Source organism: Glycine max, chromosome 4 (assembly GCF_000004515.6).
Source record: "Glycine max cultivar Williams 82 chromosome 4, Glycine_max_v4.0, whole genome shotgun sequence".
Classification (NCBI taxonomy): Eukaryota; Viridiplantae; Streptophyta; class Magnoliopsida; order Fabales; family Fabaceae; genus Glycine; species Glycine max.
In genome coordinates, this window is record NC_016091.4 from 48,052,008 (window position 1) to 48,066,567 (window position 14,560).

The window sequence follows — 14,560 nt, forward strand, 5'->3', positions numbered from 1 at the left end:
TTAGAGTAATATCTCAACAAATGCTACAAACTAATTAAAAAAAACTTGTTACAAAATATTGGCTTTTATAGTTCAAAATTATAAAAGCCAATTGTGTCGGCTGCCCTGGGTACTTTGCATGTTGAATTTACTTTAAAGTTGAAGATAAAATTATCCTTAAAATTTTGGCACTGTCTCATTTGTTTCGAATTTTTATAGTTCAAAATATTGCACTTATGAGAGGTTGTTTGGACTAAACTTCAACTTCAAGCTTAATTTATCTATGATCTAGCTACACTTAATCTAATCAGAGTTTCTCTTCATGAAAAGTATAGATATTTGTTTAAGCTTTCCATATAAACTAAAATCACCTCGATCGATCACATTATTGGATAACAAGTTATGATCTAGAAAAAAAAAGAAAAAAATCATTAAAATCCAAAACTTAAACCTTTTAAATATTACTCAATTATCTTAATTACCCCCTCCCCCCAAAAAAATAGTTTAATCATAGTTTTTTTTTTTCATTTAACAGCTTCATCACATGAGAATATAAGTTAAGTTATTTTCTTCCGGTATTTCATGAAAATGGAAACATTAAAAAATAACTCTAAATGTACATATATACTTTATATTTATCACTACTATAGTATTTTCTTTTTACTTTGTTTCACTTTTTTTATTAAAAAAAAAAACACTCCATTAATGAAGATGTAACATCTGCATGATAATTGGCTAGTCCAGTAGTCCTCAACACTCAATCAATCAATCATGCTTGGTTCCAAATCCACCAAATACTGCAGAACCAAACCGTGTTCCAGCACAATATCCTCGTATCACAGTTGTTGAACCGTCACTTCCCAACTATGTGCTATATCTTGAGCAAGTCGATCTATATATGTCCGCTTGCTCTGATACAATGGAAGAGGAGAGTTGAAATTATACCACAATTGCACGGTCCTATATATGTACATAAGGGAGGAAGAGTCACTTTCTTCAAATATTACTATATATCCGAGATACACTTAATTTGGCCGTGTAAATGAGATGCCTTTTTACAGGTAAGGTTTTAATATTTTATATCAAAATAATAATCAAATTGGATTAAGTGGTGACATTAGTTTATGTCCAACTGCATTTTGAAGCACAATTCACAAAAGGTGGAACTGATCCAACTTCCAATTGGTGCTCATCTATATATGTCTCGCATTCATCATTGTAATTCTATACATCTTGATTTTGTTGTCTTGTGGTCTAATCAAAGTATTTCTTATCTATTAAGCACTCTTAGCATTCATCTAAATCTAATGGAGGTGCGATCGATGGCAGTTTGTAGCAGTTCGGACAGTAGCTCAGTTCAAAATAATTTTGTTTTCTTTAGTGTACACATCGTATTTGCAGTTCTGAAGAGTTTACGACAGTTCAGTTCAGTCTAGTTTTAACTGACTCCAATGCATATAATATTAGAAAAGTTGATGTTACTTCTCATTTTTCTTCCCTGGAAGCTAAGTCCTTGGGCAAAAGGAAGAGATGCATGAAAATGGGGGACAATGAGAGCTAAAAGGGTGAAACCTTATGAGTTAAAGTGATGTGGTTTTGATCAGTAGTTTTTTTTTTTTTAATCAAAAAATATTAATTTGTTAATTTTATTAAAAATGTTATTAGGAATTCGAATTTTCTCCTCCTGACTTTTTTCTTTTGTCTTTCTCTAAAGTCAATCTTATATTTTTCGTTTGATTAGTTGTTATTTTCACGCTGGATAAATCTTTGCTAACTAAACAATTTAACGTGTCAAGTATTATAGATATTTTGTTAATTATTGGAACTCACTTGAGAGACGAATGTGACATATAGTGTAGTTTATTAAGGACTATGTCCATGTCATTTCTTTGAGGGGCTAGTGTGTCCCTTTTGTAATTTTTGCTATAAAGCCAATTTAGATTTTATTTTTGGATTTAGCTTATAGATAAAAAGATATTTATTTTTGGAGAGCCACTATTTTTATTCTCTTATTTTTTTAATTATTTCCAAACTTCCCCTTTTATGATAAGAAAGGAAACATTGATATCCTCTCTCTTTATAACAGGGCATTGTAGGAAAATGTGAGAGTGAAAAAAGTATGAAAAACATTCTTCTTTCTCTTGGGCTATATGTTTATTATGCAGTTGAATTTTTAACTTAATTACGGTGACATATAAACCAAAACATTTCATCACAAGTTGTACAGAACCTTGTGATTATGGAAGGTTACAGCATGGCGAGCAACCTTATCAAAGGGAATGTATACCCCTCCTCTGATTCTACGCACGTTCTACACTCTCTACAATCCCAAAAAAATAATAGTAATTTTTGTTTTCTCCACATTGTTTATTTAGCGACATTCGTCACTGTCGGTTGGTACACAAATTTAACGGCCCTCATCTCCACTCTTGTTCATTTAATCTGAAACATAATTCTGTCTTTACCACTGTCTCATCCCTCAACCTTAAAAAAGAAAAAGAAAAAGAAAAACAAAAACCCTCTATGCATTCGGAATTGGATGTATCTATATCTGTTTGCCTGAAGTGCCATCAAATATGCACACAAGTAAGCTAAAGTGAGAGTGAGGCTTTCCTTCATGATGGATTGAGCATGATTTATTGCCCTAACTCAGACCTATAAAAGCTGTTCCTAAAAAAATTATCTTTCATTTATATATTATAGGAATGAACATTTTTGAATGGTCCACTAATAGTTAATGTAGATCTCCAATACACTTCTTTACGTCCCATGAAATTTATAGGAATGAACATTTTTGAATGGTCCACTAATAATTCGATAGCAAATGACACTAAACCTAATAATGTATCGTTAGAATATGTTTTGATATCATATTAGAAAAGTTAATTAAGTTTTTAGTCCTCAAATTATGAGATTTTGAATTTTTGGTGCAACAACAACTCATGAAAATATTTGCGCCTCGGGATAACAATTCATTTTTCTCATCTACAATCTGTGGTGTATTCATAGTCACTTAAATAAACAACTCAATACTTAACAAAGATTATTAATGATAAAGATTATTTATAATAACAAAAAATTATTTAGGGATCAATCTTTTTTAAAAAACAATTTAAGGATAAAAAATTAAAAATCTTCATAATTTAAAATCTAAAAACTTAATTAACTCCATATTAGAATGTGCGACCCGGTTTCACTGCAACAAAATAATTAGGATCTACCTCTCAGAATTCCCACGTGACACATGCAGCCCACCATGATATAAATATGGGATAGATTCATAACTCATTTTCACACACTTCACAGAACGTGCTGAGTGAAGTGGTGATTTTCACGAGCACAACTTTACGACTTTTGGGACGATGCGGGATCCCATCTTGACGTGATTGAAACAAGCCTTTCACGGTCAAAAAGTTTGATTTGGGTGAATGCCAAAAAGGGCAAAGTGCTTCTCCTCACAAAGCGTATATAGAGCTATATATCCACATAAAGGAATTGTGGAAAGCTGGGACTTGGAGTGGTGGAGGAAGTGAGAAGCACGTTCACTTGTTCAGGTATTATGGTCCTTTCAAAATGGCATTTATAGTCATGCACATGCCCTTGCTTTTTAATTAGTCCATTATGCTTAGTGCGGCATTATGGTCCATTCCATCATTTTCCAGATATTATTTCCTAGGCAGAAATTCTACTCTATTTGCTTCTTCTTCTTTTTTTTTTAATTTTTTTTTCTTATAGTTGCAAAGAGTATTCTTAGTCATTTACAGATATTAATCTCCTTTGAGAGAGGTACTCAAAGGTGGTATTCTCCATACACAAAACACATGATTGAAATTTTGATAATATAATGTATGTTTAATTTGCCGTTGAAAATATTGAGCGTTTCAATACAAATCAAATAAATAAAAATAAAATAAATACAAAATTAAGGATTCTGATGATTCATTGACAAAATTACTTTTGCCTCGAACATATAATTTTTCAATTACAAATCAAACAAGTTCTTATTTGATGTATACTTAAATTAAAGTTCAGAGAATCCAAAAGTATTTTTTACCTTGAAAACAATAAATTTTCGGTCTTTATTTACTGTACTAAAATTCGTTATTATAAATTAGAGTTTGTACAAATACTTTTCAAGCTTTAATCCAAAGACCAAAGATAGCATTAAAAACCTAAATCCGTCACCAATCAACTACTTGTTGGTATTTATTTATCTATGGATAGCCTAATTTTTCCTAACTCTTTGAATGGTTCGTCCACTTGTCTGGCTGCTTTAACTAGTAACGGACTAAAGAGAATTTCAAAGGTTAAGTGGGTGGGGAACTATGAAAGTTTGGTTGGTTATGGATACCAAACGATGATTAGTCATTAGTGTGTAGTATTAATAAATAAAATGACATAAAAACCCAACATGAAGAAAACAGTAGTGGTGTACTATAAATTATGTGAGGGAGAAGAAGGGAGGGGAAATAAAAAAAAAATGATAACTGATCCTCCAAATTGACTTCATTTGGGGTATGCACTTGGGACTAGTGAATTTGTAATTAACTGTCACTAAATCGCGTGATTATGCCTTCTGTCAACATCATGGAGACGGTTGGTTCATTCTATTCTTGTTTTTCTTTCTTCCTGTTGGCAATATTATTTGATTTTATGTATCCATTCATCTATAGCAATATATAAAAAGGATATCTCTTTTAGTAATCATTTTTTAATTTTCATTTTTATAAGAAATATTTTATCTTTTAAAATTTATATTTTTTCTATTCATCTAACCATCTATGTTATATAAATGATTCATGCCCGCACTCACTTTATGTAATTTATTTACTTTCTTTAAAATACAATAACTACTTAATTTTTTTTATGAACGAAACAACAAATGCTCTATACTATAATTTGGAACAAGTTTTGGCACAACGTGACGGAATGACGATGACAAAGGAAGAATGCGGCGGCGAATAAATGAACAACTTGGAGTCCCACTATAGGAACACCGAGGAGGATTGCAAAACAATGTGTATAAATATTATCTTTACAATTTTTTATGGTTTTCAAGAAAAAATATTTGGTGCTAATGCTATTAAGCAAAAGAAATTATCACAACAAAGGGAAAGGAATTGGTAATTGGTAGTTCAGTGGTTCCCCATCTTTTTTCTCACTATCTGTCTTGATGGTAAGACAAATAATCTCTAATTTATGTTAATATTCTTCTTATGTAATTATTTTTATCTATTTTCTTATTGTCGTTATATTTTTCTTTTGACAATGTACAACCATCTCTCTCTAGCATACATATACATAATCATCTCTACTAAACCAAATTTAAAAATGTCTATTTTTTATTTTGTTTTCATTTTGTTATTACTTGATTTTAAAATTCATTTTGATTTTAAAACTAGTCATTTTTTAATGTATGTACCATCATGGTAACATAATTGTCTATTTTAAAACTTCTCCTAAATCAAAGTTGCAAATAACTAATTCTTTTTAATCTCTAACTTCATTATAATTTTTTAAATCTACCAACTAATAATAAATGGATTTTTAAAATTTGTCATTTTTAATTTAAAACCCATTTTATAGATATATTTGTGAATTTTAAAATTACCCATTTTTGTTTTTTTGTATTTTTTAATAGAACTCTTTTTTGTTAAACTGCTCATTTAAAGAAATTAAGAATTAATTTAATTTTAGATATTTGTTAGTTTTAAAACTGATTTTGATTTTATATATGTCCACCTGAAAATTTCTCATACCAGTATTTGATTACTAACATTTACTAGGGATTGTTTTAATTTATTTATTTACTTTTTGGTTTACATAGGTTGTATTTTTTTTAAAGGTAGTTTGTAATTTTTTTCTAATACTTTGGTTTGCTTTTACATATCAAAGAAAAAGAAAACGAAGATCATGCATGTGTCATATCATATAAGTTTTGATAACGCTACAATAAAGGGTATGTTATATTATAAATGTGAAAACAATTAATGTAAAAGTTTTGTAATTAGAAAAAGGAAAAAAGAATATAGAAGATAAATAAAATAAAAGAATTGGTTGTTGATTTGAATTACTTATCTTATTTGAAAAATTGTAATACCTTACATGTAATATCCACTTATTTAAGTTCACACAACTGTCACATTGACATTATAGTTAAATTTAAATTGCGCATTAACATTAACATATGCTATCTTATTGCATTTGAATTTGAATTCCTATGTTATCTTGTTAGTTTGAGGTAATATATCTAAGCATATAAGAAGAATCATGTATCTAAATTAAAAATAAATATAATACTAATCAATAATCAATAAATATTTTACAACACATCTAACAAACTTATAAAAAATGATAATTAAAATATGAATTGAACATGAAAGATTATAAAACATCTCACGATCCTATATTATTCTTTAAAACATTAATCATGCTCAAATTTCAAGGGTTTCATGTGTCCTAAACTAATTTAGTAATTTATGCTATTTTGTTAAAAGTATGTGAAAAAAATGAGGTTTTTAAATATAAAAAACAAAAAGAAGTATCAAGAATTAAATAAATTAACAATAAAGAAACAATTTTTTGGAAAGTGATATAGGATACTTCTGATAAAATTTATTGAGTTAGAAAAAATATATACATACAATTATATTATTTATTTACAATTTTTATTATCAATAATGATAAATAGTAGAAACATAAAAAATATACTCCTTTTATTCCCATTTAAAATATCCAAATTCACATTGCAATTTAGTGATTAATTTTTAATAATTTATTTTATAAGTAGTTCTATTATTATGTAGTTACAATGTATAATAAGAAAAATCATTATAATATATTAAATTTAACACAACAAAAATATAATAACATAATAAAAATATATTAAATTAAAAAATAATAATTTATCTTTAATTAATTTTTACATCCATTAAAATATAAAATATATTAATTTTAGCACAATAAAAATGACACAAAATATTAAATTTAACGCGACAGCACTGGTATTTCAGCCCGTGATAATAACTGTACCGTGAAATTAGCTTCTTTTTGTTCTGTCTTCATCCCCATCATTGTCCCAACTCTCTCTTATAAGTTCTAATACACATTTAATTTCCTAAGGTGCTTCCTTTCCCTCTAAGGTTTAATTATTCGTTTTGGACCTACCAACAAACAAACAGTGAAGCCTTTGTTTTTATTACCTTACTTACACCTCTCTATGGTCTAGACCAAATAAAAATAAATGTCTGGAAGGTAAAATTAAATGAAGAAGCAAGCAGCCAGATTATGATCAAATGGTGGCATGTGATCATTTGTTATACAACCGGTTCTTTGAATGATTATTTGTAGGATGGATGAGATGTACTTGCTTCTTTCTTTGCCTGGGTGGTTCTTGCTCTAGTGTGTCTGATTAACACAACTTGTGAATTCTTTCTCCTCAATGTTATTTTTTTAATCTCTTACCTTTGAATATATTATATGAAATCAAATTGTGATTTAATGAAAAAGTATCACCTTAGGAATACTGATTTTTTGAGGAAATAAAAAATTGTGTCCACTTTTCAAGAAGATTTGACAGTGATATGGATGTCATGTGAGTGTTTATCCAAAAGTGAGTGAATGTCTTCCTTCTTCTAATCACCTCTGATTGTGGGCACCCAAGATGGGTGGCTGTAATTGCTGGCCTGAGATTCCTTTATTCTTGTATTGTTACAGTGTGCATGTTCCTTTGGTTTGTGTAACAAATTCGGTGCTGTTCCTCAGTGCAGATCTGCAGCTACAAGTGTGCTTAAGCTGACACTCTCCGAGTGGAGAACATTCACAAGTGAGTGAGGCTAATGGATCTTGAATCCAGCAAGTGTTGGGACACATCAAAGGTTAGTGCATTAACTTGGAAAACCATTGCAAAAAGAAAACTTTGAAATATATATATGGTGGTACCTAGATGTGGCTTCTTCATTGGCTGATAAGGGGTTGGTAAAATTTTAGTTTAGAATGAATGATTAAGGTGTAAGAAGCTAAATTGCATTTCAGGACTCTTGGAAGACAATTCTGCTCTTGGCCTACCAAAGCCTTGGTGTGGTATATGGGGACTTGAGCATTTCTCCATTGTATGTTTACACCAGCACATTTGCTGAAGATATTGAACATTCAGAGACCAATGAAGAGATTTTTGGTGCCCTTTCTTTTGTCTTCTGGACTCTGACACTGGTGCCGCTCTTCAAGTACGTTTTTGTGGTTCTTCGAGCTGATGATAATGGAGAGGGTAAGCATTTGAATGAGTAAAATGAAGGAAGCTAATATGCTGCTTCTGCTCTTGTTGATGGTTTTTTCTTGTGTGGTTCTGCAGGAGGTACTTTTGCTCTATATTCCTTGATCTGTAGGCATGCTAAAGTTAGTCTCCTTCCAAATCGACAACATGCGGATGAAGCGCTCTCTACATATAAGATGGAGGAGGCTCCGGAGAAAGATACTTCTAAAGTGAAGATGGTGCTTGAGAAATATAAGGGCTTGCATACAGCTCTCCTAATTGTGGTTCTACTTGGCACTTGTATGGTAATAGGGGATGGACTACTTACCCCAGCTATTTCTGGTAAGATTCCACTGGATTAATCTTAACTGTGTTTTTTTTCCAAATAATATCTCATCAATTTGTTGACTAGCCATCCATTTGTGTAGTTTTCTCGGCAGTATCTGGTCTTGAGGTATCTATGTCCAAGAAACACCACCAGTGTAAGTTTCACTTATGGCATTCTCCATCTTTCAATTCCAATTAAATGAAAAAATAATTTGTTTGATAGTCACATGAAGATAACTGAGAAAAAATTTAAAGTAATATGTATCATTTTAGAATTCAATGATGAAAGAGTTCATTCATAGCTTATCATATTAGTTGAAATGGTTAGTTTGCTGGATTTGTTCCTTGTTTTATTTTTTGAACCAATTGATCTGTGTTTGCAGATGCTGTGATTCCCATCACTTGCTTCATACTGGTGTGTTTGTTTGCACTGCAACACTATGGTACACATAGGGTGGGATTCCTTTTTGCTCCAATTGTGTTGGCATGGCTGTTGTGCATCAGCACACTTGGTTTATATAATATATTCAAATGGAATCCACATGTATATAAAGCTCTTTCACCATATTATATGTTCAAGTTCTTGAAGAAGACAAGGATAAGTGGATGGATGTCTTTGGGTGGAATATTACTGTGCATAACAGGTAAACATAGAAAATTCATATATATGGTTAAATCTTATCTCTTGCACTGTACTCCTACATAACATATTCGTTAAATCCCAACCTGTGCTTTTCTAAAAAAACACATGTTGTGTAGTTATCTCTCCTGCAAGCTCCAAGTCAAAACTTCGATATAATTAGGACATAGATTAAGTTCTATGTGCACACTTACTTTGAGTCAATTTTTATTTTTATCTGCTACTACATTATTATTCCCCTAAAAATATTCAACAGCATGGTGTTATCTACATGAACAAATTTCACTATAACCAAGAGATTTTGCCCCCAATATATTTCAGTTTCTATTGGAGCATTGAAGATATCTATGGTTGCTTCAACATGATGTTGTTTACCGTATGAATGACTTCTTGTGTTGACCTTGTGTGCAGGCTCAGAAGCTATGTTTGCTGATCTTGGCCATTTCTCATATATGGCCATTCAGGTTGGTTAATTTCATTTTCTATTTTCCTATATTTTTCTGGAATATTGACAAGCTCTAATGGGTCTCGGAAAGGTCATTTAAACACGAAAGATCTTCTAACAATTTGTCATGTGCAGATTGCATTCACCTTTCTGGTGTATCCTGCGCTTATATTGGCATATATGGGTCAAGCTGCTTATTTGTCACATCATCATGATTCCGAACTCCAAATAAGTTTCTATGTCTCAGTTCCAGGTATTCATTATCCCAGCTCATTTGACATTTACTTACTAGCTGGAAAAAATTTCCTGGCAATGTGGTGGTAGTAAATACGAACATATCTAGTGCCTTTATTAGTTTCCTGAATGTATATGAATTTTCTTGCCTGTATGATAGCATATTATAGAAAACATCATGCAACTTTTCGGCTGCAGAAAGTGTGAGGTGGCCGGTGCTTATCTTAGCTATTCTAGCTTCTGTTGTGGGAAGCCAAGCAATCATCAGTGGAACATTTTCTATCATAAACCAGAGCCAATCTCTGGGTTGCTTCCCAAGAGTTAAGGTTGTTCATACATCTGACAAGATACATGGTCAGGTCTACATCCCTGAAATTAATTGGTTACTCATGATCCTCTGCATTGCTGTGACCATTGGATTTAGGGACACAAAACACATGGGAAATGCTTCAGGTAACTTGTACATTTATGCATGATTAACTGAATCATGGTTTTTGCCTTTGTTAAAGCTTGAAGTGTTATTTGCACTATCATTGTTTTTTATGCTAGATCTTTTGGGTTTACCCAACTTATTGTTGACTCAACATTACATTTACTTTCTTAATATAAAGCCTCAGCTAGGTGAATTGGAGATAGAAGATATGTTGGTGTTAAGACAAATAAATAAATCTTTTTTTGGTGCAGGGTTAGCAGTGATGACCGTGATGCTGGTGACAACATGCCTTACTTCCTTAGTAATCGTAGTTTGTTGGCATAAACCCCCTATTATAGCCCTTTGCTTCCTGTTGTTCTTTGGCTTTATTGAGCTGCTGTATTTCTCAGCTTCACTGACAAAATTTTGTGAGGGTGCCTGGTTACCTATTCTGCTGGCCCTATTCCTCATGATTATAATGTACCTTTGGCACTATGCAACCATCAGAAAATATGAATATGACCTTCACAACAAGGTATCACTAGATTGGCTTCTTGCCTTGGGTCCAAGCTTGGGAATTGCTAGAGTCCCTGGAATAGGCCTAGTGTTCACTGACCTCACCACTGGCATCCCTGCAAACTTCTCCCGCTTTGTCACCAACCTTCCTGCATATCACCGCATCCTTGTTTTTGTTTGTGTGAAATCAGTGCCTGTCCCTCACGTCCCTGCTGCTGAGAGGTATCTAGTAGGCCGTGTAGGACCACCTGCTCATCGGTCCTACCGGTGCATAGTCAGATATGGATATCGCGATGTGCATCAAGATATTGATTCCTTTGAGTCTGAACTTGTAGCAAGGCTTGCTGATTTCATCCAATATGATTGGTACCGATCTAGGAGGAGTAGCATGAGCATTGACGATGATGCCTCAAACTCCAATGAATCATCAAGTTACAGATTAACCGTAATTGGAACAACTGGTTTCACTATCCAACCAGGATATGAAAGTGGTGGGGAGAGTATGCAGCAAGCAAGTGTATCTGTTGGTTTCCCCTCTGTACAAAGTGTGACTGATGTTATTGAGATGGAACCGGTTGTGACTGAGAGGAGAGTGAGGTTTGCAATTGATGATGAGCCTGAGAGTGATGCAAGGTCTGAGGCAGGAGTGCAAATGCAGGAAGAGTTAGAAGATCTTTATGCTGCACAAGAAGCTGGGATTGCCTTCATTCTTGGACATTCTCATGTAAGAGCAAAGCAAGGCTCATCTGTACTAAAGAAATTGGCACTTAACTATGGCTACAATTTCTTGAGAAGGAATTGTAGAGGCCCTGATGTGGCACTTAAGGTTCCCCCAGTTTCTCTTTTGGAGGTTGGCATGGTCTATATTGTGTAGAATATCTAACTTGTAATCAGCTTCTTTTTTGTTGTGTTTTTCATATAGAGACATAGGCTTCAATGCCATAGCAGTGTGCAGTTTCCAAAGGATTTTGTGAATGAGACTGTGGGAGTGACTCTACCCTTAAAATTTAACGTAAATTATATAGAATGTTTTCTTTTTTCTTCTTTTCCTTTTCCTTTTTGAGGGTAATTTATATAAAATTAGGATGCTTGAGTGCATGACAGAAGGCTTATATAGATGTATGTTACCATTCCCTGTCCTTGATGCTACTCGTAAGATGTTTTCCAAATTGTCAGATTAGGAGGCATAGTAACAGCTATAAACTTGTAATTTCTCTTACTTTTTAATTTATAAAACTACGAACAAAGATCATCTCCATGAATAGAAATTCCACCAAAAACATCCTACTTACGCGTGGAGTAATATTAAGGGAAAGAATAGATGTGAACAAACGGAATCGTTTGTCCAACCATATATAGGACATAATTATGTTTGAGAATAAGAAAATATCCATTAATAACAGCATTTGCAATTAAAGAAATCAAATTACACCCGCCCAGTGTTAATTGGCGTAATCTGTAAAAAAAAAAAACAATTGAATGTAAAAACATGTGTTATTGTTTTATATCTTAATTGTTAATATTTTATTAACAGAAAATCAAATACACTATTTTTCTTCTCTTCCTTCTCCTTTTACCGTGCGTCATGTACCGAAATATTCCATTATTTGTGTGTGGCCTTAGTAAAGGAAAACCTTAAATAATACATAATAATGTAAAATGGCGCACACATTAAAATTTTACATACAAATTGGATGTTATGGAAATATATAATAGTAGTTGTCTAAAATTCATTAAAAAGTGCCACGCAAATATTAGTACTCCATCCTGTATCCTACTTGGTCTTTATGCAAGATATTTAAGTCAATAATAATAAACATGAATCAAATGATCACGTGGCACAAAGTGGAAGATAACAGAGATCCTCTCGTTTTATGAGTTCCCTAAGGTGCCGCATAGTCCTCTATTAACCACCAGGTTTTGTGAGTGGCCAGTGCTGTGGACAAATTTGACAGCCACGTGTGGCTACAATTTTGTGGCTACAATTTTGTGGCTCCAAAACTTAAGGAAAGCACACCTGAATACACATACATATAACATTAGGAGCATAGTAGAGAAGCAAGGTGCTGAGTACCAAGAGATAGCTAAAATGGGACTTGGGACTCTGCCACTGACCCCTTCTTACAGCGGTTTCTCTTCAAACTCAGGACTTATACATGACACCACCAATCACAGAAGGGTCAATAGAAGCATGAAATTCAGAGTTTCAGCAAAACAAGAGAAGCAAGAAGAGAAGAAAAAGCAATCTTTGTTCAGCAGTGTGACTGAAGCTCTTGATTTTTCTCAAGTGAGATCCGCTGAGGATGCTCAGCTTATAGAAGAGGCTAGAGAAGCCACAAAATCAGGAGAAAGAATGAGTAGGGAACAGGTATATATATTGTATTCTTCCTACTCATATTGTTTATTTAGTAAATATTTTCTTAATAATCCTGCTAACTAATTTTTTTTTAATGCAGTATGGAGCTCTTAGAAGGAAAATTGGTGGTACATACAAGGATTTTTTCAAATCTTACGTTGAAGGTTCAAAATAGTTATTCTTGTATAATAGCAATATATACTTTTACCTTCTAAACAAATGAGACATTAGTCTGTTCCTTGATTAGTCTCCTTTTAAGTAGCCAACATTCTTTAATCTTCATTTTCTTCTTTGGCTAATGAAATTATTCTATACAAAATGTTCTTTTTTCTCTGCTAATAATGGAAGGAGAATTTCATGTCCTTCTTGACCCAATTGGTGTTAATTTGACAAAAATGCATTGGTTACTCATTGTCAATTCTATCACCAATTGGCATTTTTCATTTTTTGATGATGCACTTAGGTCAATATGGTTAGTTGAATCAGTGTCTTAATTAGCAATAGAACTGAAAAATTATTTTTCCATTGAGCAGTGGACGGGGCATATGTTGAAGAGGGCTGGGTTGACAAAACATGCAAGGTGTGCAAGAAGGACACTAAGGGAGAGGCAAGGCAAGTGGACAAGTTTGGAAGATATGTTCATGTAGCATGTCTAGAGAAGGCCAACACAGGGAACTTCTTTACAAGACTGTTTTCTAGATAAAGAGCAGCATTCCAGAGTCATGGCATGAAATGGTGGGGGGAAAACTCATTTTCTCATATAGTCTTTATACCCAATGATTCTATTTAGTCATCCAATTATCACATTAGATATTCAGCTTGTGTGTATTCTTGTATACAAGAGTGAGAATTAATTATAGTTTCCACGTTGGTCAAATGAACTATAGCAATTTCAACCATACAATCATTTATCTATCTCAAGCCTTTATCATCGTAGCAAAACAAAGAGTATTATTGCCTCATGGAAAGTGTATTTTATTCAAACAGCCACACGCATGTGTTAGTGAGTGGCTTTTAACACTTTGTTTGGGAAAATGTAAATGGCGGAAAAATAAGAAATAGGTGAGAAATGAGAAATTGAGATTGTTTGTTTGCGTAAGTGGAAAGAGAAATAAAAAGGTACCAGACCCGCATTTTTTATTGCCTCACTGATATGCAGCCAAACGCAACTTGACAAATGCATCTTGCACATTTTGTGGTGATCAGGAAACGCTAGAAATCGTGCATTTACTAGCAATTTCTTGTATTCAGTATCAATTCTTTTTCTGTCAGTTAGAAATCGACACATATTTTGTGCATTTAGTTATTGGCAGGGTTTTTCATTTACCAACAATTTATAACCGCTAGTCACAAACATATATTATCAATTTTCATGAACTACAGTCTGATTTTCACACATT

General features: G+C 32.7%; 2 protein-coding genes across 14 annotated transcripts; both read left to right on the forward strand.

The window, feature by feature from the left end:
- Nucleotides 1-7,097: 7,097 nt before the first annotated feature.
- Nucleotides 7,098-11,828, forward strand: LOC100806122 (potassium transporter 2). Of its 13 annotated transcripts, none has more exons than XM_006578775.3 (10): nt 7,098-7,341; nt 7,749-7,856; nt 8,014-8,245; nt 8,330-8,572; nt 8,659-8,712; nt 8,941-9,201; nt 9,609-9,661; nt 9,778-9,895; nt 10,075-10,329; nt 10,561-11,828. In XM_006578775.3, exons 2-10 carry the CDS (start codon nt 7,818-7,820, stop codon nt 11,676-11,678), a joined length of 2,373 nt encoding a protein of 790 aa, XP_006578838.1. In that variant the 5' UTR covers nt 7,098-7,341; nt 7,749-7,817; the 3' UTR covers nt 11,679-11,828. The 13 variants fall into 13 exon arrangements, with proteins under 13 accessions (XP_006578838.1, XP_040870946.1, XP_006578828.1 ...); XM_006578765.4 differs by having other exon boundaries at nt 7,101-7,402; nt 7,744-7,856; XM_014774900.2 differs by having other exon boundaries at nt 7,101-7,233.
- A 1,036-nt stretch (nt 11,829-12,864) lies between these two features.
- LOC100500559 (uncharacterized) lies at nt 12,865-14,112 on the forward strand. Its single transcript, NM_001249172.2, has 3 exons — nt 12,865-13,172; nt 13,261-13,324; nt 13,694-14,112. The coding sequence occupies exons 1-3, from the start codon at nt 12,894-12,896 to the stop codon at nt 13,861-13,863; spliced, it is 513 nt and encodes a 170-aa protein (NP_001236101.1). The 5' UTR covers nt 12,865-12,893; the 3' UTR covers nt 13,864-14,112.
- The last annotated feature ends 448 nt before the right edge of the window (nt 14,113-14,560 follow it).

Coding starts and splice junctions, on each gene's coding strand:
- LOC100500559 (NM_001249172.2), top strand. CDS start 12,894: ATGGGACTTGGGACTCTGCCACTGACCCCTTCTTACAGCGGTTTCTCT. Junction 13,173..13,260: donor AAAGAATGAGTAGGGAACAG/GTATATATATTG, acceptor TTTTTAATGCAG/TATGGAGCTCTTAGAAGGAA. Junction 13,325..13,693: donor TTTCAAATCTTACGTTGAAG/GTTCAAAATAGT, acceptor TCCATTGAGCAG/TGGACGGGGCATATGTTGAA.
- LOC100806122 (XM_006578775.3), top strand. CDS start 7,818: ATGGATCTTGAATCCAGCAAGTGTTGGGACACATCAAAG. Junction 8,246..8,329: donor AGCTGATGATAATGGAGAGG/GTAAGCATTTGA, acceptor GTGGTTCTGCAG/GAGGTACTTTTGCTCTATAT. Junction 8,713..8,940: donor GTCCAAGAAACACCACCAGT/GTAAGTTTCACT, acceptor CTGTGTTTGCAG/ATGCTGTGATTCCCATCACT.